General features: G+C 31.4%; 1 protein-coding gene across 13 annotated transcripts in view; it reads left to right on the top strand.

Annotated features, from left to right (window-relative positions):
- Window positions 1-20,123, top strand: part of LOC101889617 (complexin) — a 636,740-nt gene extending 616,617 nt beyond the window's left edge. For all 13 annotated transcript variants that reach the window (XM_059126575.1, XM_059126576.1, XM_059126579.1 and 10 more), the window contains 3 exons: window positions 2,628-2,763; window positions 11,897-14,178; window positions 18,106-20,123. In XM_059126575.1, the coding sequence (XP_058982558.1) occupies window positions 2,628-2,763; window positions 11,897-11,970 (210 nt within the window). In that variant the 3' untranslated portion in view covers window positions 11,971-14,178; window positions 18,106-20,123. The remainder of the gene's footprint in view (window positions 1-2,627; window positions 2,764-11,896; window positions 14,179-18,105) is intronic.
- Window positions 20,124-25,019: the final 4,896 nt, after the last annotated feature.

Here is a 25,019-nt window from a genome sequence, read left to right as displayed (position 1 = left end):
ATTCAACTACATTTCTAAAGGTTTGCATTTGTGTGGAGGTGAGTGTGAGTGGGTGGGTGCGTATTTATCTTGATCAAGAACATAAATAAACAAACCAACAATTGCTATGGCAACAAGAAACATTCCTTTATTCATAGCTTTCTCATACACATACACGGCCAGCATCAACATTTACATTTTGAATGTCTGAAATACAATTCATTTACGATTTTATCTCGCACCCAGGCAGGTTTCTATCGAGTTTTGCCCATGGCCGTAATTAAGACAACTAACAAAATCATTCATTTTGACCATTGATTGCTTCTTAGTTAGGCAAATAATTTCCTAGTTAATGGCCAGCATTTTGGGCGATGGATAAATTGTCTGAGTCCGAATTAAGTGTATATTTACACATCCGTGTACACCATCTCCCAACACAATTTACCTGAGATGTTGTCGAGTTAATTTTCTTAAAATCAATGGAGATTAGTGGCCTGAAATTACCCATCCGAATGAACGGTTTGATAGGGGCAATATAAATATTTAAGTTACAAATTATAAAGTCTTGGCAACAAATTCGTTTGCTTTAAAGAATTTTCTCACTGAGAAGTTCAATTAAATGGGAATTTTGGGAAAATTTACAATCAAATGAGAATTATTGTTAAGTTTGTGGCAGGATAATGATAAACTGTCTTTTAAAAATTAAATTTTTTTTAATTGAAAAGCCATTGATTTGTCATAGATTTCTTTGTCTGAAAATCATTTATTTTCTTGATAAATGTAGCAACCTGAAGGAGGAGCATCCAGAATTGATTAAAGTAATTTAAATCTAAGTAAAAGAAAATGTAATTTAATTCAACCTCTAAATAAGTAGGCTACAGTTTTCCACAAAATTTAGGTTTCGTATCTGATATAAGTCTGATATAAATATCACAACATACCAAAATTGGGAGGGTATCGACTACTTTCTTCACTTTTTATGAAATATGTGAAAAGTTTTAGAAAATGCTTGCTTGAGGTGATCGACACTTTGGTATTTTTTAGTACCAACCTTGCTTTCCAAAATATTCCAGACACAATAGTCCAACGGATTGGTATCCGGAGATTTTGGTGGCCATTGCGCGCTGTAAATGAAGCGAGGAATTTCATTTTGTAAACATTCTTGGGTGGCGCGTGCTGAGTGCTATGGTGCTGAGTCCTATTGGAATGTCCAAGATCTGCGACCAAAATATTTGCGTGCCCAAGGCTTTAATACACTCTCCAGAATATTTTTGCGATAATATTCGGCATTTATTCTGATGCCATGGTCGATTAATACGAGCGGAGAACGACCATAGGCTGTTTCGTCGCTTAAGTTCTGGTGACCAAGCGTAGGTGCGTATTTTCAGCTGACCTCTTTGACAAGTGAACACGATCATTTTGTTTGTTTCCAAACTGCAGGACAACGAATGTTTTTTCATCGGAGAAAACCAAATTCGGCAGTTCACCACTTTCGGCCAAGCGAAGCAACTGTTTAGCTCTCTTGAGTCTATTTTCTTTCTGTTGCGGTGCAAGTTTTTGACTTTTTTGGAATTTCAATGGCTTAATTCCGAGCTCACTTTTCTATATATGTGACGAATGGAGTATTGCCATATGTTCAGCTCACGAGCCATTTTTCGGTCACTTCAATGCGGGTTTTGATCAAGTTGCTTCTTTACTTTTCGAACCATTTCTGCTGATGTTACTGTTTTCGTCCGTCCACTTCCTTGACGTTGGGCTACGCTACCAGTATCACGGGAACGAGCGATGGTCCGAGACGCAAAAGATTTATTCATTTAAATGCTGGAGTGCTCTAACTTTATTTAAATGCTGGAGTGCTCTAACGATAGCCACTTGTGGTTTTCCAGCCAATTATAAAGAAATCACACTATCACGCTTAAATTCCATCTGGAAAATTCTCAAAAAAAATGCTTTTGTACGCTTGTAAACAATATAATGAGCTGTCACTGGAATAATTTTAACATTTGTCGGATGAATGGCTTGGAAATGATAGCAGTCTGAAGTTGGTTGCTGTTTTTTCACCTCACCCTACAAATATTCGATTTTCTTATGACTTTGTTCATAACAATATTGTTATCTGTATTAGATAATGTGTGAAAATGGAATACTTCGATCCACTATATCTGGTAGCTCACTCTCATTTTAACATTTCTTGCAAATTAGCACATGTCCCATATAGTTCATACCATTATATCATATTTATTTACATCTGTTACGGAATGGAAAATACTGGCCCATTCCTCTAGAACCCACTGCATAGAGTGTCAAGATTTCGAATAATAACAAAAGTCAAAATATATTTAAATAACCGAACATTGGGTAAGGGTATACATCTGTCGGAAAACCCGACTGCCAACTTTCAACTTTTTTGAAATATTTACAAAAACCTCGGGCAAGATATTCGTACTAACTCCATACAACAGCTTTAAAATTCCCTCAACATCACTTAAAGTCTAATTAAATAAGTTTTTAAAATGAATCTACCAATTATGTTAGAAAAGATATGTACATTTTGTTCGCTATTTAGGTAATTTTATATCTATTCTATAAAATATCTTCTCAAATAAATAATAAATTGTTATTATTTTGGTGCATTCTTTTCATTACAGTATAACATCAAGAAGAAAGAGGAGGTAGTAGAACAACAGATGCCACAAGAGGAGCCAAATCCACTGATGCGGAAAAAGAAAACGCCAGAAGAGTTGGCTGCCGAGGCTGAGCAAGAAGAACTTGATGATTTCACGAGTAAGTTAAATTTTCATTTTTCCATTTTTCTTGGCTATTTTATCTTTTCAGAACACAACAAATATATTTATTTTTTTTTTTTCGAATTGTTTTTAACAATATTTAACAACACATCTCTCTATCTCACCCAAGTACTACTTATCTACCACCATTTCTAACCAAAAAGCAAAAAAGAAAAAAATAATAACAAAAAAGAAACGAAAGCTACAACTAAAACCCCCCCTTAAAGTAAATAATAATTAAAAAACAGCAACAACCAGTCACTAACTAACAAATTTTATTCTACGATATTTATTTTCGATATTGATTCCAATGAAATGCATTCTTCCTAACCCTAACTACCTTTTTCGATAAAGTAAAACTAAAGTACAATAAACAGCAACTACGTCTATTTATCTTTCAATTTCTATTTTTAAGAATTTTTTTTTTTACCGTATAAAAATAAATTTCTATCTAAATCACATACTACTACAAGAACAACAGAGTCAATAACAACAACAACAACAACTATTACAGCTACAACTGAGAATGGTTTTTGAGTACAAGATTTTATTTCAAAGTAGAATTCGTTTTCTTTAGATCAACTCTTTTTCAATGTGCGTGTGTATGTGTTACAATTAAAAAACAAATTACCAGCAGCAACAACAACACAAAAACGTTTGTTTTACCACCATCACAACAACAGATTCTATCGATATATATATATATTTAACACAATAAGTTTAATAGCTTTCTACTACGTCACACAATTATTCTATAACTTCTAAAACACAATGTACTTATGTGTATGTAAAAAAGTTGTACTTGCTGTTATCTTCCTTCAACTTTCTTCTCTTAAATCTCTGCTCTTCTACTACTACTACTACTTCTACCGCTACTTATACTACTACTACTACTACTACTTTAAAACTTTGTCTTATCTATCGAATGATCTACGATAACAAATACAAAAGATAAATAAAACAAACTGTTACGAAACAAAAATGCAATATTGTAAACATGGTTATAATTTAAGGAGATGTAAAGAATATAAAAATATATAATGATGTGTTCTTTATGCATGATATGTACATGGTATATAGGCTGCAGACAGTGGTGTACAATGAGGTTGCAAAGAAAGCAAAAAAAGATCCGTTGCAACGTATAAAGCCCTTTCCATTTTTTTTTGTCTGGTAGCTTCAGTAGCTTTCTGTTCTATCAAATGGCATGTGTACGAAAATACTTAGAGGAGTTGAGAGTATTCGGTTAGTACATTAACATCCCAAAAATGTTTGGGTTTCTCAGCCCAATTTTTTTTATGGCATTTTTATACCTTACACCTAACTGTGATACAGATTATTATGTCTTTGTGCGCTTCTATGTTTGTTTTGGTGATTGCCATTCGTCGTCTCTCGACCGTCCGTCTTTCAATGTATATTTGTAAGCAAATTTTTCACAAATTATTAGTTTGTCCCAAGGACGAACCCTATTGGCGATAATCTGCCACAAATGTAGATATAGCTTCCATATATATCTTTGTAAGTTTTCAATTTCGTTGTGGACCAAATGTGAAATATCCCAAATAGGATGCATGTTGGCACATGCGACCGTATGTAGTCTAAAAATAACTTTATGAAATTTAGCAACGATGTACGGTACAAGATATCATATATAGTTCAGAAATACCATTGCTAAATGTTGTCGATATCAGATTGGATTTGGATATGGCGCCCATATATATTTTCATACGATTTAGTATTTGCCGTTCACCAAATGTGTTATAGCAGTCCAAATTGGATGAATTTTGGTACGTAAATGAACACAGTTTTGTAGGGTTATTGGCTTACTAATATTCTTACCAATTCGCAAAAGGTCTGCAACATTTTGCTCAATACTTTACAAAATTTTAGGATAGAGCATTCGCAGTATAATAGAAATGTTAGGGCTACACCTAGAATCATTGGGCCATATCTGTTCACTTTTTATACACTCCACCTTGGAAAGGAGGATATATTAACTTTGTCATTCCATTTGTAACATCTCTAAATATTCGTCGTAGACCCCCTAAAGTATACAGGGTGAGATAAAAAAACTGCAGCAATAAGTTCAGCTCACGAGCTAGTGCGGCACGGGTTTCGATCAGATAGCATCTTTGCTTTTCGTCCACTTCCTTGACGTCGGGCTACGCTACCAGTAGCACGGTAAAGAGCGATGGTACGAGACACAAAAGTTTTTTTTTCACATTTAAATTCTGAAGTGCTCTAACGATAGCCACTTGTGGCTTTCCAGCCAAATATAAAGAAATCACACTATTACGCTTGAATTCCATCAGGAATAACTTTTTTTCTGGGAAATTCTCACCAAAATGCTTTCGTACGCTTGTAAACAATATAATGAGCTGTCACTGGAATAATTTTAGCAGCTGTCGAACGGATGGCTTAGAAATGACAGCAGTCTGAAGTTGGTTGAAGTTTTTTCATCTCACTCTGTGTAATAGAAATGTTCGAACTACAGCTAGAATCATTGGTTCATATCGAGATATTCAGTTAAATATTCTGTCCGGAATGTAGTCTCAATATAAAACTTTCCCTCCAATTTCAGATTAAAAAAAAAAAAAAAAAAAAAAACAAAAAAGCCTCGACATGTACTTTAAGTTATTTGTCCAGATGTTAATATTTGTAACTAAATGTATTAGCCCAGTATGCAGAAAAGCATATGCTCTGAAAGAACCTTTTGAGATGTTTACCATCTCATGGAAGTGTTTTTTTTTTTTTTTTTTTATCGAAGCCTGGATCTATGTTGACGTGAAGATACCATATCTAATGTAAGAAATATACAACATCTAGGCTTTGAAAAGAAATATTTTTACTTCAATTAAAAAAACGTGTGCAGTATATACACCTTTAAACTAACACCACTCTTATGTTAAAACCAATATGCAATCGATTCACTTAAATTATAGCCATGTTCACCGTTATTTTCTACTACAAAAAAAAAATCAACAAAGATATATCAACAGCAATGCCGCATGACCAACCTAAGACTACGATGCGTCGTCTTCGCCTGAAGTCATTAAAGTTGCAACCCAAATATTGTGAGTTTTTGGGAATATTTGTTGCCATAGCTTATCTTCAACGATTGATAAACTATTGAACTTTTTTTTTAACAAATATTCAAAACCCACAATGTTTTAAAATCGCTTTAATGATCTTCTTTTTTTTAATCAACGAATATAAATAAACTTCCAAAGACATAACACAACAATGAACAACAAATCAAATCACAATAACAACACATTTTATTTTTGAATATCTAATAATTTTTTGTATGTGCTAGTGAAAGGATATTGCCATTTAAACGCTAGTACAATTCCATTGTCTGTATGTGTTGTCAGACAAATAATTTATATTAGAATCATGACATTTTGTTGTGAATAAAATAATGCCAAGTGTCATCGGCTATATATATATATTTTTTTGGAAAATCCTCTAATGAGAAATTTTCGATTCAAAGAACTTTTTCGATTAGTATTTTTTTAATTAATTTAATTTTTAAGTTTTTTAATATGGGGACGTATACATATTTTGATGTAAATAATAATAATAATAATAATATTAATAATAATAATAATAATAATAATAATAATAATAATAATAATAATAATAATAATAATAATAGTAATAATAATAATAATAATAATAATAATAATAATAATAATAATAATAATAATAATAATAATAATACGTTCCATAGCACTCTTTTTAAATTCAATACTTATACGCCGCGGAAACGTAAAATGCACAACTTTGAAATAATTATCCGTGAAAACCCGTAATGCAAATAAATCCTCCTGTTCGATTTTCTGATATATTTATTTATTTTTCATTTCTTACCTCGAAAAAGTTCTTCGTCTCTTTAGTTCTGTACGTTAGAGGGTTACTTATACATTTTGTATTTGTAGTGATATAATTCATTTAAAAAATATTCCTCTCATATCCTAACTATTCTCTCCTAAATCTATCGCTACTATCCTTTCCTATTTCTCTCACTTAATTTCCAAAAACAACCAAAACCAAGAAACACATTAATACCAACAAAAAGTAAAACTGTGTCTACCCTTTTTTCATCTAAATTCTAAGCCATAAATATTGTTTAATTCTTTTTTATAATTTTGAATTTTAAATAATTTCTGCTTGAGTTATGTGCACATTAGTCTTTAAATCGCTGTTGCACGTTAGATTATCCTTGATTGCATATTCTAATTTAATCTTATGTATATCTTCTTTATGAATACAATAACGTGAAAAATACAAATTCATACAAGTCTTTTGCCAATAATATTTTCTGAAGTTGGGAATGTTTAAAAGTCATTTTAAACTATTGCAGTATATTTTAATAAATTTGATTATCGCTATTATTCTTCTAAAGGCTGGCAATAAACAGAACCTAAATTTTACATTAAAAGAGTGATCCATATCTCGGATACAATCCATATCTCGGATACAACTGCAGGTTACATTTGACGTATACAGGATGATATAAAGAAAACTGCAACAAAGTCAAACGCCATAATTTTTACATTTTTTTTTTAGTTTTATTGAATGAAAGCAAAAAAATTCGAAAGTAGCATCAACTTTTAGAATAAGTTTAGATTTTTCGAATTGGTCACCATTGGCACGAATTATGGCCTTCAATGAAACAGTCACACGCTGCCCGAATTTTGCTCTGCGGTATTTTGGCCCATTCCCGGCGAAGCGCTTGCTTGAGGTGATCGACACTTTGGCATTTTTAGTGCCAACATTCCTTTCCAAAATACTCCAGACACAATAGTCCAACGGATTGGTATCCTGAGGTTTCCATGACCATGGAAACGAGGCCAAAGGAAGCGAGGAACCTTATTTTGTTACCATTCTTGGGTGGGGCGTCCTGAGTGCGAAGGTGCTGAGTCCTGTTGGAATATCCAAGGCTTTAATACACCCTCCAGAATAGTGTCGTTGTTCCTTTTGTATAAATTTCCTTTTGTATAAAGGACAGGACCTCAGTGTTTTTCCATATGTAGCTACAGGTCATCTTTTCGCAGACTAAGAAAAAATTGCTTCTCAACAACATGCTAACGGATAACCCATTTATATCATAGCTTGTTTTATATATATATATATAAAAACTCAGACACCAGTCTAATGTCTTCCAATAACCCTCCACATAATACTAGTTTACAATTTCAAAAGCAGAAGCAAAAAAAAAATGCAATTAAAATGCACATTTAATGGGTTTTAAAAGATTAAAATATCTGCAGACAAAAGCAGACAAAAACAAAAAAAAAACGCTAGTCCCCAGTCGACAAACTTTGGCCAACTTTTTTATTTTACCCATTTGCCATTTCCCACACTTCTTCTGTCTAGAATCAAATTATTACCACTTAAGAGGTGTACATTTAATTCATGTGATTAACATTTGTCCGACACATTATGGACGTCCGACTTTACCGCAGCATTGGCCGGGATACTGCAATCAATCTGCTCACAGCAAGATGGAAATGGCTCTTCTACATGTCGATGCTGGTAGCTTTCAGATTACATAGCCGGGAATTTTAAAAGTTAAGTCCAGATGTAGTTTTTGCATGCATTTTAATTGAAAAATTGTTGAGCCAGAAAAGTTTCAGAGCGAAATACAAAAAACAAAAAGACACATAAATGAACCGACGTACAAACACAACCAAACGAAACGATTCACAGCCATGAGACAAGGTATTTCCGAGAAAATCTCAATTAAAAATGGAATAATTTAAAAGGTTGTTCCAATGACAGCAAGAGAAGTGTCGAGTGTGGAGGACAGGCGGATTAAAATACGAATGATTTTTATTTGTATAAAAAATTAACGCAAGAGTCCTTAATGTAAAATGGCGTTATAAAGTGTTTAAAAAAAGAAATCAGAGTCTCGCTACATGTCCAACACTGTCTAGAACTTTTAAGGAACCTGAAATTTTCAACTAGACTGCAGTGTTTGTTTTCTGGTTGGAGGTTACCATGTTTGCCAATTGTCTCTATTTGAAAATGCTGAACTCTTAGCAAAGAGAACCTATAATAAATTATGCTTTTTGAACTTCAATTCATCCCATCCTCAGATAATAATAAAAAAAAAATAATGCAATTTTGGAAACTCAATTTTAGAGTATCAGGAGATTTGGAGATGTGCAGAGTTTCGACATTTAATTTGTTTGTGAATATTTACATATTTACTTGGGCTTCTAAGAGTTTAGGAGATTCTTTGTTGATTGACCAATCTGTCTCAAAATATCAAACCAAAATATATATTTCGTGTACGGCTTTTTAATGCACAAAATTCTGTAGATAAATTGCACTGCTTATATTCAGAAGAAAATCTATAAAACCAAATATTATGTTGCATTTTTATGTTTTTTTTTTTTTTTTTGAGTTCATTTATTATAAAACAAAAGATATATTATAAATATAAGTTCATAGAAAAGATAGGAAACACAGTGTTGCTTTTTTGTCAAAATATGTGTAATTGTATGTGTATGTTTTATATGAAAAATAATAGGTTGATATATATTAATGTAAACTAAATAACAAATAAACAAACTAATCAATTGAACAGTGTGAAACGTATGGCAAAATGTTGGACACGAGGTAGTGACGTACTCAGACGTGTATTTCAAGCCATGTCAGGAGATATTTTTGCCCAGATAGCAAAAAAAATTCCATGTATAATGTATAAAATATGGCAGAAGTTAGAAATTTCGGAGGGAACTCGTATGTTTTTGAATTTGTATTTAAATTACGTACGTCACTGAATTTTTTTCGTAATTGAGATAAAAATTGCGATCGACCTCCCTAAATAGGGTTTAAACATTTTTTTGTAAATTGAAATGGTTAACAATTAAAATACCTTCCATTGCCGCTACACTTATTTGAAAACTACAGCAAGATAAGGACCTTTTCCATCTCCATAGCATAAATAACATTCAATTAACAAATTGCACATTCATTCATCCCAACATGATTAATATACAGGCTGAGGGTCAAACTCCATAATTTTTACTTTTTTTTTTTCCATTTTTTTTTTGAATGAAAGCAAAAAATGTCGAAAATAGCATCAAATTTTAAAATAAGTTTAGATTTGTTCGAATTAGTCACCTTTGGCATGAATTATGGCCTTCGAATGACCAATGAAACCGTCGTACGCTACCCAAATGTTGCTCTGCGGTATTTTGGTCATTCCCGGTGAAGCTCTTGATTGAGGTTATCGACACTTTGGTATTTTTAAGTGCCAACCTTGCTTTCCAAAATACTCCAGACACAATAGTGCAAATGATTGGTATCCGGAGATTTTGATGACCATTGTGCGCTGGAAATGAATCGAGGAACCTCATTTTGTAACCAATCTTGGGTGGCGCCTGCTGAGTGCGATGGTTCTAAGTTCTGTTGGAATGTCCAAGATCTGCGGCCAAAATGTTCGCGTGTCCAAGGCTTTAATACACCCTCCAGAATATTTTCGCGATAATATTCAGCGGAGAGCGACCATCGGCTGTTATGGCGGCCACACTATCACCGTGGCCGGCGCTTGATATCTTGTGGCCAACCGAGGGTGCACATTTTCAGCTGACCTCTCTAACAGGTAAACGAGATCATTTTGTTCGTTTACAAACAGCTGGACAACGAATGATTTCTCATCGGAGAAACCCAAATTCGGCAGTTCACCACTTTCGGCCAAGCGAAGCAACTCTTTAGCTCTTTTGAGTCTATTTTCTTTCCCACATAACAGTACCTCCCTATATTGGTTATTTTATTGATATTAGCGACATTTTTAATCGCTTCCAGTTTTCCAGTATTTTTATGATTTTTTTTATTATATTTCAACGGATTTTTTTTTTTGACAATTTTGCAAATTCCATCTAAATGATGGAGTGTATTGAAAGTTCTTTTTTACTTGCTTTCATTTTTCTAAAAGATTACGCATTATGCATTTTTTAAATAACGGAAGTAAAATTCTGTTTTATATATGTTTCAGATGTCGTTCGAAACATTTCATTTGAAATTCGAGAATTGCATTGGAAATACGCAAAATTGAAATATTTATTTGAGAGTTCATTGTGATTCGTCACAGTCTATTTGAAAAACCAATTTACATCCGTGCTTGCTTTTTTTGAAGTACAATTAATGTTATTCGAATAAAACATGGTACAACTCAAGTTTTGAATGGAATGATTCGAATATAAAATGCAAAAGTTCGAATTTCAAATAAACTAATTTTAATTAATATAAAAATTAATTTGGGATTTCTAGAATATTTTCTGGAGTAACAATACATTTTTTTTATGAATTAAATGTTACGGATTACAATGAAAATGTTTTGAATTGTCTCTAGGACAATGCCTGGGCTATAAAGGTCACCAGATTCGAGTGAATCCGACCTTTTTACTCATTTTGTTGTAAATAGTTTTTGAATGTACGGCTGTGGTTAACATGCCTCGCGATATCGTGGCATTTTATAGCTTGGCTAGGCATATCAGAAAGTTTAAACCTTGGCAATTTCGGACAAGAATATTTTTTCTAAAAGTCGAACCACATTCTAAGGTCCCGTTGAATTGTGAATAAAATTTGGCTTGAAATATTAAAAAGATAATCCAAACCTAATGGAATTAAAATGTTTTGAAAAAAATTATATTTGGCATAATATATACTTTTGAAAACTATTATTAAAATAAATATTTTTTACACATGTTCAAAGTCTTTTTTGGCAAAATTGTGACTTCAATTTCAATACTTTTTCATATAAACACATACAAATACAAAAAAAATAGTGTTATTAGTATCAAGAAAGGATATAAAAAATAAGAAAACCAATTATTAACACCAAGCACTAACATTATCACATACATTATTTTTTAACCACCATCACTACTGAACCTCCAACCTCACAAACCAGAACCATAAAATTATATTTTTTTGTTAAAAATAAATTATTCTATCACCACCACCACCACCACCACCACTATCTCAAATTACTACCAATTATTCACATTTACTTTCCAAGAAATAAATTTACAACTCTACTACCACTACAACTACAATAACTCGTAACATGAAATGCTTATTTATTGCTGTTTCCATTACTCAATTTCTTCTTACAGAACTGAAAAATCAAATAGAAACGCAAGTAAATGAGCTAAAAACCCAAATAGAGGGAAAATGCGTCATGCAGTGATATGTCAACATAATTCTATATAAATTATATGAATAATATAATAATACCAAAAATAAATAACAACAACATGCATAAACAACAGCTAAAAGATAAACAACAGCAACAAAATAATATACTTCAATAATATACATATTACAGCAAAAACACAATAATACATAATAATAATAATAAAAGAGATAATAAATATAAAATTTATAATAAAATTTAAAATGAGAGGGATAAATAACAAAAAACCCCACATTCATATTATATTGGCGGAATATACAAATTATATATACAACTTATATATAACAAAAAAAAAATTAAACAAATTTGAAAACGTATAACCGAAATGGAAGTATAACTGCTGAATTGCATGAAAACAAAATAAGGCTACATATATTTAAAAAATAACAACAACAAATTCAACAACAACACATTTACATCAACAAGAACAACCATATAACAAATACAACAAACAAAATGGATATATATACATACTATATACATTTACAATAGTCTTTACAATATATATAACAAAGAACAAAATAAATAAATAAATGAAAAAAACTAAAGACAAATTTACATATATATATACATATATATACAAACTTACATACATGTATAGACTATGTATATAAACCGTATATATATACATATATATAATTTGCATAAACAAACATAAACTAACAATCTTAACAAAACAAAAAAATCAAGAAGCACTACTACAACCCAACAACAACAACAAATATATATTTCAAATTTCAACGTTTAAACTGGATACTCTCAATCTCAATGAATTACATCAATAACTGCATTATTATATTCTCTATTTAAATAAATAACATTTATAGTAACAACAAGAGCAACTACCAAGAAAAAAGTACTATGCTATAAAAAATACTTATAAAATAATACAAAACACCTAACCATAATTGAAGCAAAAAAAAAAAAAGAAAAACATCCCGAACACAATGCTGGCAACCCTTGCATAAGTCGATCAACAACATCTGAATCAAAAAGAAGAAGAACAACAAACAATTTTATGTTACACCTCTGTAGTTCTTAAACTAGGGATATGAAAATATTTCGATTTTGAAATAATTTGATTTTCGATCTATATCGTTATGATGTTTTCCGGAATGTGAACAGGGCTGTTGTTAAAATTAGATTATATTCCAATTAGAATTAAATAATATAAATCTGAAATATTTTTTCAACACCGATTTCTAATCAAATTTGATTGTTTCATAAAAATGTCAGTGTTAATAGGATGACATCATTTCATAATTTCCACAACAGCCAACTCGTTGCTATCGAGATATTATGTCCCTATTCAAAAAGTAAAATTTCCATCGACTCTTTAAACAAATACTTATTAAATAAATTGGCTTGCATAGAACTCCTTACAACAGAAAGTCCCAAACTATCACTACAACCTTGCTGATTAGAGTGAAATAGTATTAAAAAAACAGCTGCTGCTCTTAATGAAGTGCTCCTCTCACGAACTACAAACAGACGATTATGAAAAAAGTAATCGAATATTGATTACTTTTGAGTACTGTAAGGAAAGAGTAAGAAAAAACGAAAAACCAAAGCCTTTAAAAAAACCAAACAAAAAAATTTAGAAGAAATTTGTGAAAATCATTTAAAATAATAAACTATAGCCGAATAGTAAAGAATTAATAATTTTGAAAAATTGACAACATTTTAGTAAGGAAAACAAATAACAAAACCAAAACAAAATGAAATGGCAAACAACAACAAAAAACAAGCATTACTTAGGCTGTTAATGAATTTGATTAAATTGAAATATGGTAATTAAACAAAATTGAAATAAATCACAAAATAAAATTCGTAAACAATCTAGTTAAGCTTTAATTTCAAAGGAACTTAAAGAGAATCGTCGTTTCCCTATTTATTTCTTCAATTTGTTTGCTCCTCGACGAAAACGAAAGACAAAACAAAAATAAACATAAAACAGCTGCTAATCTGTTGATTACCCTCTCCAAACCAATCTGAACTAAACTATAAACTTTGTTCAACTGTTAAGTCATCACTATCTCTCTTTCTCTCTTACTCTCTTCAACTTATATATAACTCTCTATTAAAAATTCACATAATTCTTATTTTATCTCTCCCTATTTCTTCGTCTCTCTTTTTAATTGTTCTCTGAGATATGACTTTTAACAAACTTAATCTTTGGTATTGATGAGTTTGATACAAAATGTAAGTAGAACACAATTTTCATTTTTTTTTTATTATTATAAATAAATACTATTTATTCGTTATACATAAAGAACAACTTGTATTAAACTATTCGTTATTTTGTATTTATTTAAAAAACCAATAAAACTAATCACAACAAAATGATTTTTGATGCACAATTGTTCTTTTTCTCACCTACACTCTCTGAATAATATTTACTCATTATTGTATGTTTATGTGTTAGTATTTACTGTGGTTTCTAAGTTCGGGACGCCGTCGTTACACCGGCCGAGACCCCACATTTAATCTTGTTCTCTCTGTGTCTTTAACATATGGAATGTACGTTTATTCAACGGTATAGATCTTAAATAACATTCCATTAATTTGTATTCGGGGTAAAGTAAGTTTCATTTACTTAATCCTGAAAAAATATATTCAATAGAAATATTATTATTATTTACTTTGTTGTCATAGGCGGTATAAAATCAGGCGTTTAAAATTTGTAGCTTAAGGAACATGTTGGTAAATCGACTTTTGTATAAAAAGGGTTTCGGTTAAATCCAAAAGTCGACTTCACGTAGTATTCTTTTCTTATTTTGTGAACATAGGTTTCATGTAGTTTTTAATTATGCCAGCCTAAAAGTATGCAAATATTAATGATTGCGTTTAACCGGTTTGCAACACTAGGTATTAAATCGATATCAGTCGACATTGGATGGGAAGTAAAAATGGATTTTAAGATTTTTGAATAAAATCGATGCTTGTTTGATTTTCGTAGTAGTGTGGTAAACTAAACTGAAACATTATTTTCTTGGAAGTTTAAGCTTAAGTAATATAACTAACTATAACTAAAGCCATGCGATAAAATCAACAAACAAAACATAATATGATTTTCAAGGAGATCCATCAATAACAAAAGGGCATGTTTCACTAGATTCTTGGTAGTACAAATTCAGTTATGGTAGGATGGTAGGTTGTACTTCTAATCAGATATAACACTTGCTCTTTATTGCTCGCCAGTGAAAAATACTCACAATAGAGAGTGCTCGAAGAGTACGAGTTTTACACGGAGTTTGATCTCCACTTCTGTATGTAAAATAAGAGTGGGAGTTGAAATCCTCAAATTAGAGTAAGACTTTGCTTGAGAGTAAACAATAATTCGGTTTGCGGATTTGTTCTTGTGTGTGTTTTATCCAACACAGATTTTGATTTTTCCGTCGACTGGGGGCTAGATCGTGTACAAAAAGTCAGGAAGAGAAAAACAGCCGAAGCAAGCATCCGGTGTATTCAGTGTACATAAACCACAAATACAATCGCATTTCATATGCGGCATCAGCTAAAACTATGTGCCAGCGGATCTGTTTTAGATTTTAGGTGTTGTGTAATTTGCCTTGCTAGTTTTCCTACCAGACTATGGATAATTTTGCCAGAAATTTCTGCTTTTATATATCTCAAGAACGCTATTAACCTGAGCACAGATTACTTTCCAGATAAATGTTAGAAAGCCGGGAGTCTGTCTAAATTTACACCGCGGAATTGCATATTTATCTTGAGTGATGAAACCCCTGTCCATATATTTCTGTTATAATGACATTAGGTTAACCACAAATTAAATCTGTAAATAATAACATTTTGATCTGTTATTAACATTTTGGGCATACAAAACAAAGTAATTTCAACTATATAATTACCAAACAAAATACGTTAAAACTGCCACAACATACTTTGAGCACAACCATTTATGATTTTGGTACAAAACCTAGCTCCAAGCACACTGTAAAAATTCTCATTTATTCTTCTATATTTTCTGACTCTTCTTTTGTAAATATTTAGGGACAACCACAAGTTTAGTAGAAAAAAGAAAACAAAACAAAAAAATAAAACAACCACAACATATTTTTCCACTAAACGGAAAAATATGTTTGAAAATAGCTAAAGCAATTTTGTGATAAGAAAATAGCAAAATCCTCTCCGTATGATAAAACATCACATATCCCCCCAAAAAACACTTAGTGCACCCTGATGTTTCAGACAGATTCAAATTTAAACAAACCAAAATAGTAGACGGAATAATTTTTTTTTTTCGTATAATTATAAACATAAATTATATATTTAAAAAAGTGCATAAAGCTGTGATAGTTTTAAAGAAGACAAATTTGCATACAATTTAGACAAGAAAATCTCTAGAGGTTTTTGTTTAGCAAAATAAACCAAAAAAGAAATTGAAATCATAAACATGAATATTACAGGAAACAGCATTCAGAGTTGCACTTAAACATAATCATTTAAATGTCGTGTAGCAAAAGCAATAAAAATCGCAGTTAAAAAATATTAAAAAGAATTTACATAAAACCCCACCAAAATGAGCTCCCCAAATACAACGTTGCAGATACAAGGAATACAATAGCCTATTAAGTATACTCAATAGAAAATGATGTTAGTTTGCTTTATTTATTTCCACAAGATTTTATTGTGAACCAAAAAGATATTGACATTTGAAGGCAGCGCAAGACAATTTATTTGCAACAAAAAAGTAGAATTAATGACAGAAGCGGTTAAGCTTAGATTTATTACTAACTGGTTTAATGGTACCCAAATTACAATTTTTGATGATACTTATTTTTTCAATACTTCCAAATACTGTAAAACTCATAACATTATGGGCAATTCTTTGGAACTAGGCTGACCACAATGGACGCATAGTCACTGGTCAACAGCAGATGATATATTTATAACATAAAAAGGAAAGCACTAAAGACTAGCTTTATGTTAGGCGCCAATTTAAATTGCAAATTATTTGACTGAAGCTAAAAATCATTTTCCAAAATGTAGTGGAATACAATTTCCCGAAAGATAAATTTCAGAATTCTGTGAATTTAGAAATAAAAGAATTCACCAAATTAACTGCCTATTGGTCGCCAATTTTATATACATCCTTCATAGCTTAATGTTATGAGTTTTAAATTTTAAATTTCATTGTAAAATTTTTGATTTACGGCACTGATCGTAAATATAAGAGAAAGCAGAGTACATATGCAACTAATCTCATATGACAGAAAACTGAGCACTCCTGCGCTTGATCCTTGGACCAGCTAGGTGCTGCTGTCCTAACATTCAAATCCATACAATTAACACCCTAAAGCTATTGTTTTGTGTCGTATTACCGTTTCGCAGTAATTTAAAGGCACCAGATGCTGGCTATACGGGTTCATGTTGGGCGCCATGGTTATAATAATCATTATTATATTAAATTAAACTGCTATTAAGATGGCAAATTGGTGGATTTAAGCTACGTGGAGCCATATGAATGGGTACTAATTTCTATGCAGATAAATTTTGAAGTGTTACAATCAGAATAAATGGTTCACAATATTTACTATATAATTCATACTTTGCCATTAATCTTTTGTTCATTTCTTTTTCTAATGTAAATATATTGAGCATGTAACAAAAAACATGTTATTAAGGTTTTATTTATATTATATATCTATATATATATGTATGTCATTGTATGTATTTTATATAATAATAATGTTCAGAGAGTTTTTAATACATATAAAAAATACCAATATTTTTTAATTATAATTAAAACAAAATATAAACTAAACAAATTATATATCTTTTCTTTCTCTTCTTTCTTATCCTATGTTTTAATATACACTGCCTCTCTCTCTCTCCCAATCTGTCTCTCGCTCGCTATCTATATGTATATTACTCTCAATGTGTATGTAACTGCTGTGTATGTGCATAACTATATTACCACCACAACTCTCTAATGCAAATGATCACAACAATTACTACAACTACAACAACAACTTGAAACACTTGTCAACATCAACAACACCATCGATTGCCATCATCTACAAAAAAATGAACAACAACTTAAATACATCATCACTCTGATCGTCTTTCAACAACAACAAATTCAACATCGATAATTACAAACAGCTGATACCTATGTTAATTTACAGAGTACTGTGTATATTTTTCTCTATTTTTTGGAGTAAAAATATTTAGTTTTTTTTTAATGAACAGGAAAAATAGTTTTTTATACATAAACGTAATAACACGATGAAGCAGCTTTATAAATAAAAAATTACATATAATTTTGTTGTTTTCTGTAATATGACAAATTAATTGGTTTTCTAATATTGTTTATTGTTATCTTAATAATAAGTAGACAATTTTGTTGTTTTTTTTAATATACATACATTTTTGTTATGTTAACCTATATTAATTATTTATTGAAGCGGGGTAATAAAGTAGTTAACGGCATAGTAGGAATTTTTATGGCTTTCCAACACATCAGCAAGATTTTTTATTGGAAATGACAGCTATATATTCTTATGTAATAATATAAGAAGGTTCTTATAAATTATTTTTAATACAGTGCAGCATTAATCATATTCTCATTACATATTCCGCCTCTACAGTACAGCTGCGGCACGAGAATTTCTCCTTCTTTCTCTATTCTGTTCTATGTTCTAATGATTATTTCTTATGATATATTCTCTTGTAATAAATAAATTATAAATTATTTTTAATGCAGTGCAGCATTAATCATATTCCCATTACCTGTTATACCTCTACAGTACAGCTGTGGCATGTGACTTTCTCCTTCTTTCTCTACTCTATGTTCTAATGAGTAAAATATCAATGCACTTTTTTGGATATTCGAACCGTTGCTAATAACCTTCTTTCATGTTCCAGTTATTTTTTCTTTAAGCCCCTAAAATTTACGATTGAAGTATATACTTGTTTTTAGAAATGTAGCATTTCTAATGTACATAGTCGGCATTGAGAGATGCCATAAGTTTTTTCAGATCAATTGATCAAATTGAAGATTCTTTCACTGTTTAAATAATAAGGAATTATAAAATGTTTCAATTCTGTTCAACCCTTAATACCTTTCTATCGCAACAGTGCAACTGTAGATACCCTCTTTCCATTATGTTCTATTCAATTCTTCTCATATCAAAGTGTGTGATAATTTTCATTAGTTTTCATTCATTTGAACATTTTCAATAAACCTTTTTAAAAAGTAACATAAAAATACAAAAATGCACGTGGAAAGCTATCAATGTTTTGCAGCTAATTTGCGAGCAATAATTATCGATAAATGCATGAAAAACGAATGTATGCATGGACGTATGTGTATGTGCCCGCCAAATAACGGGAGAGTCCTAGTTTGATTCTCCGAATCCATGCCTAAATCTTTTACCACAAGAAAACAAAAAACCATATATAAATAATGACAGTTATTTATTTTCTTCTCTTAACAAACAATTTTGACTAGCTTTATTTTAGCTCTCTCTCACCGATAACTAACAGAACTTAATAGAAATCTTAAAAACAAAGAAAACCAAAGCAACAGCAAAACATGCTCTTTGACCCAAGAACTTAACACAGCTTACAGCAGGTCAACAGAGTTGCGCTCTCTCTCTTTTATATTTTATTAAACTAAACGACTACTTTTCGCTCTTTACCCTTTAATTACCCTTTTTTCTCTCTCTCCACTATTTAAACAAATGAAAATCTTTGGAAAACAAAAAGAGATTGTTTAGCAATAAATATTATATTAAAATAAACAACTTTAATATAATTAAAAAAAATGAGTAACCCATGTTCTAAAACAAACAATGTTTTCATATTGTAAAAAAACAGACAACAAATTTAGTAAACGAAAAACAAAAACTAATTGATAATTAAATTCTTTTAAGTTGTTTTTTTTTATTTTTTTCTTTATATTATTTTATTCAAAATTAAAACGAAAAGTATAAGAAAAAATTGTTATTTTATTGGAAGAACTTTGAGATTATTTTTAAAATTTTAGAGAGAAGAGAAAAGTTATATACATGTAAAACAAAATAAGGAAAAAATACAAAACCAAATAAAAACTATAGGGATTTAACAAAAAAACAAACAAAAATGAAGTACTTATTAACAGAAAAAACAAAAAAAAAGAATACAACATTTAACATATTAAACATAAAAACAAAAAACAATACAAACAAAGAATTATGTTCATGTAAAAGTTATATACAAAAACAAAAAACAAAACCAAAAATGATATAATGTTGAATAATTATTGTTACTTTGAAAAGATTTAAAATTGAAATAAAAAATGAATTCAATAAAAATTATTATATAAACTAAAAAACAACCAAACAATTGTTTTTATTTGATTTGATTTCTTTTACATTAACAACAACAAACACACTGGCTTCCAAGGGTCTCCTCTTCTATACATTTCAAAATACTTTCAATTTCTGTCAAATGCCTATGGTCTTCACAATGCAACAACTACACGAATGGTTTGCCTTGCTCCATCATCTTCCTCTTCTTCTAGTAGTGTTGATCTGTTACCACAACATTAGTATACATACACAATTATGTACTCTCTATCTCTCTATTTATAATTAGCCATAGATATATTAATCTCGCAGTCAAGGATAATGTTTATTTTACACACAAACCCGTACAGGACGAACTACAGGAAACATGTTTGCGGCAAAAGATATAACTCCACAGATACGACTCTAATAACAATGGCTTTTGGTTTTAGTTCACTACAAATGTATGTAAAGAAAAATACAAAAAACATTTACACGCATATTCACAAGCATACATACACTCACACACACTTAACCACAACCAATACTCCCCCAAATAAATGTGTCTGAATATGTGTGAGCCTGTGTGTGTTTTTATGTGTATGAGTGTTAAACTCCTTGTATGTATGCGTATGTGTGTACCACTCTAGAGTGACCTTCTAAATCTTTAACTGTCTGTCAGTCTGTCTATCTCTTTGTATATACTACAATACATAGTATATAGCGGTAGTAATTTGGTGTTACACTTACAATATGCAAAAACTAGGTTTACGGTAAGTTACTGTCTCTGTATATCTCTGTTGCGTCTGTAATTTCAGGTGGTTGTGGTTGGATATGGAACATTTGTAAATAAATTTCATAGGCATTTCATAAATAACATTACGTAAGTATACATCAATGTTTTACATGCAACACACAGTGGATTGTACAGATACAGAACATCGCCAGCATTAACACCGTTTATTTGTTAGAGGAATTTTCTATCAAAAGTAAAGAGTGTAATAGTTATGGTCAGCAATCTTCCCAAGTATAGGCCAGCTTTGCCCAAATTTTCTGAAATACTCAACTTTTGTTCATAAGGGTAACTTTATGTTTAAATATAAAGATGTACGTTCTTAAATTGCGTATTATAAAATTATTATTAAAACATGCAATTCAATTTGAGAAATTCCTTTAAAAGACTTGACATAAATTATCTTGATATCGAATTTTGGAAGGTACTGTTATATGGGATCTACAGACCAAAAATACATTTAAGTAAAATTTTGTCTACATTTGGTTAGGAAGCTAGAGTGATTTTCACAGACGTGCGGACGGATGGACATAGCTAAATCGATATAGCATCTTATTCTGACCAAGTATATATACTTTGTAATGTCTCAAAATCTTACTTCGATGGGTATAAAAGCAATTGATCTATAAAACTAAAAATCGTGATGTTTGACCCTGAATAACTTTATTTGCATACATGGGATTTATTGAAACTTTTGACATTTTATTTGTAAGTGTAAATTCTTCCAAAATTAAGTTTTGTGTGAATGTTTGCAATTTCAGTTTTATTTTGACTTGTATGTGTATAATTCCTTCAAAATAGTCACAAAATATAGATATTTTCTAAACTCTACGAACCCATCAAAATATTCCTACCCACTAGACCTTAAAAAACGTAAACTCAAAAGAAATAGTCAAAATATGTAAAATCTGGGGGTACCGTTACGTGAAAATGTTTTCAAAATATGTACATATATTTATACTCGACACCATACTATGATACATGGTATTATGTCTTTGTGCCATTGATTGTAACATGTAGAAGAAAACGAGATAGACCCATAGTTCCTTTTAATTATCTTCATAGAACCACAGTTTATGCATGTCCGTCAGATACAGCTCAGAAATATATTTGCCAAATTTTATCGAGATCGGTCCAGATTTGGATATAGCTCCCATATATACCTTTAGCCAATTTGATGTTTATTCTGCAATAAATGATTGATATCATCAAAAATGTAATGGAGTTTGGCACATATGACCTAATTCAGCCAAGAAGAAAGTGTATCAAATTTGATTGAAATCGATTCAGATACAGCTATAGCTCCCATAGACAGGAAGAGATAAAAAAACTGTAACAAAGTCAAACGCCACAATTTTGATTTTTTTAACTTTATTGAATGAAAGCAAAAAGTGTCGGAAATGGCATCAAATTTTAGAATAAGTTTAGATTGGTCACCTTTGGCACGAATTATGGCCTTCGAACGGCCAATGAAACCGTCACACGCTGCCGGAAGGTTGCTCTGCGGTATTTTGGCCCATTACTGGCGAAGCGCTTACTTGAGGTGATCGATACTTTGCGGCAAAAATGTTTGCGTGCCCAAGGCTTTAATACACCCTCCAGAATATTTTCGCGATAATATTTGGCATTTATTCTGATGTCACGGTCGATTGATACGAGCGGATAGCGACCATCAGCTGTTATAGCAGCACACACCATCACCATGGCCGGCGCTTGAGTTCTGGTGACCAACCAAAGGTGCACATTCTCAGCTGACCTCTTTAGCAAGTAAACACGATCATTTTGTTTGATTACAAACTGCGGGACAACGAATGTTTTCTCATCGGAGAAAACCAAATTCGGCAGTTCACCACTCTTGGCCAAGCGAAATAACTCTTTAGCTGTTTTAAGTCTATTTTCTTTCTGCTGTGTGTAAGTCTTGCACTTTTTGGAATTTCAATGGCATTAGCCCGAGCTCATTTTTCAATATTTGCCGAATGGAATATTGCGATAAATTCAGCTCACAAGCCATTTTTCGGCCACTGCGATGCGGGTTTCGATCAAGTCGTTTCTTTACTTTTCGAACCATTACTGCTGATGTTGCTGTTTTCTTCCGGCCATTTCCTTCACGTCGGGCTACATTTAAATGCTGTGGTTCTCTAGCGATATCCACTTGTGGTTTTCCAGCCAAATATGAAGAAATCATGCTATCGCGCTTGAATTCCATCTCGAATAACTTTTTTACTGGAAAATTCTCACCAAAATGCTTTTCTACGCTTGTAAAGAATATGTCTCATCCTATTTTTTGTTTAAATTCCCCTCACTTGTAATATTCTCTCCACAACAATGATATTTGAAACCAGATAAATTATATACTCCAGAAATACATCTGCGTAATTTCGTCGAGATCTGTTCAGATTTGGATATAGCTCCCTTATATATCTTTATCCGAATTGATGTTTATGTTGCACTAAATGTTCAATATCAGCCCAAATAGAATGGAGTTTGGCACAAATGACCTAATTCAGCCGAGAAGAAAGTATATCAATTTTATGAAAATCTGTTCAGATATAGCTATAGCTCCCATATATATACTGCAAATCGATTTTCTGTTTAAGTACCACTTATTCGTAATATGCACCAAACACCATATGTATATGCGATTCCAATGAAATTCGGCGACATTGGACGACATTGTTCAATGCTTTATTCATTGAAATAATAATAGAAAAAAGGATTTCAAGACATTGAACTTCCAGAACAAAACCTGAGGGACACAGCTCTTTTATGGTACCATTACATGAGAATCATTCGCATGTACACTCCAAGGACGCAAACTACCGCCGAAACGAAAGCCAAAAGTAAAAAAAAAATAGAAATAGCTGGAAGCGTAAAGTTCTACTATATGAGGGCTTGTGTAATTGATCCAACAATTTTTTAAGCTCTATTTTAAATGTAGAGCAACCCTCGACTTTAGGTTATATTCTAAGAATAGTTTGACCTAAAGACTAGAAAGCCTTTGTAGTGTAGAAAACAGTTGTATTCCACCTATCAACATATGGCTTTAGGGGTGTTATAGTTTGGTTTCAGAGGGAACTAATATATGGGAAGCATATCCAATTCTGAATCGATTTTCACTAAATTTGATTGATATGGAGACATTGCAATATATTACAGCAAATAATATTGATATAGAGAACATGAGAAGGGTTTTATTAAAAAACAAGTAAGCAAAGGCTACAGTCGAGCGGGGCCGACTGTTGAATACCCTACAACACTATAATAAACGATACAGTTTATATAGGCGAGATACTCGAAAGAATTCCACAAGATATTGTGACAAATAATAAAAGGAAACCATCAGGTTCAGTTCTCTAATTTTCGAATAATAGCAACTTAAACTAATTTGCTCATTTCCAATTTATTGGTAGATGTTGCACATAAATGGTCTTCTTAGATCTGGAACCAATATTTCCCAAAGACCTTTAATCTCTCAGAAGTGGCAAAAGGTTAACATTTATTTATGGTTTTTGACTGAAATGCATCTATATGAGATACAGACATTTGACTACATTCTTCAACGGAATCAGCGTTAACGAAATAGTCAGAAGTGCGTCTTTCCTGTATTTGTGAATTCTCCAAAGAGCCACTGGAATGGACATTTTCGTATTTTGTCTACAAAAGTTGGCAAACTATTTCGCACATTGAATATTTTTGGATGGCCATCCAAAACTGCTTGGCTTTTGCAATGTCCGGTAACCCCCATTCAAATGTGCGTGAGGATCGAGCGATAATTACGACCTGCTGACAATTTTGCAGTTTTTTTGGTCCATTTCAACCCCTAAATATATGGCGATCATCTCCAAAAAGAGTAGGCTTCTATTCTGACCCTCATCTTATCCCCATGCAAAATTTCGTAAGGATCGGGCCATAAATGCGATCTGTATATGATATCCTGAAATTCTAACTACTTAGTT

Source organism: Musca domestica, unplaced genomic scaffold, assembly GCF_030504385.1.
Source record: "Musca domestica strain aabys unplaced genomic scaffold, Musca_domestica.polishedcontigs.V.1.1 4, whole genome shotgun sequence".
Taxonomy (NCBI): domain Eukaryota; kingdom Metazoa; phylum Arthropoda; class Insecta; order Diptera; family Muscidae; genus Musca; species Musca domestica.
This window is presented reverse-complemented; position numbering and strand designations above follow the sequence as displayed.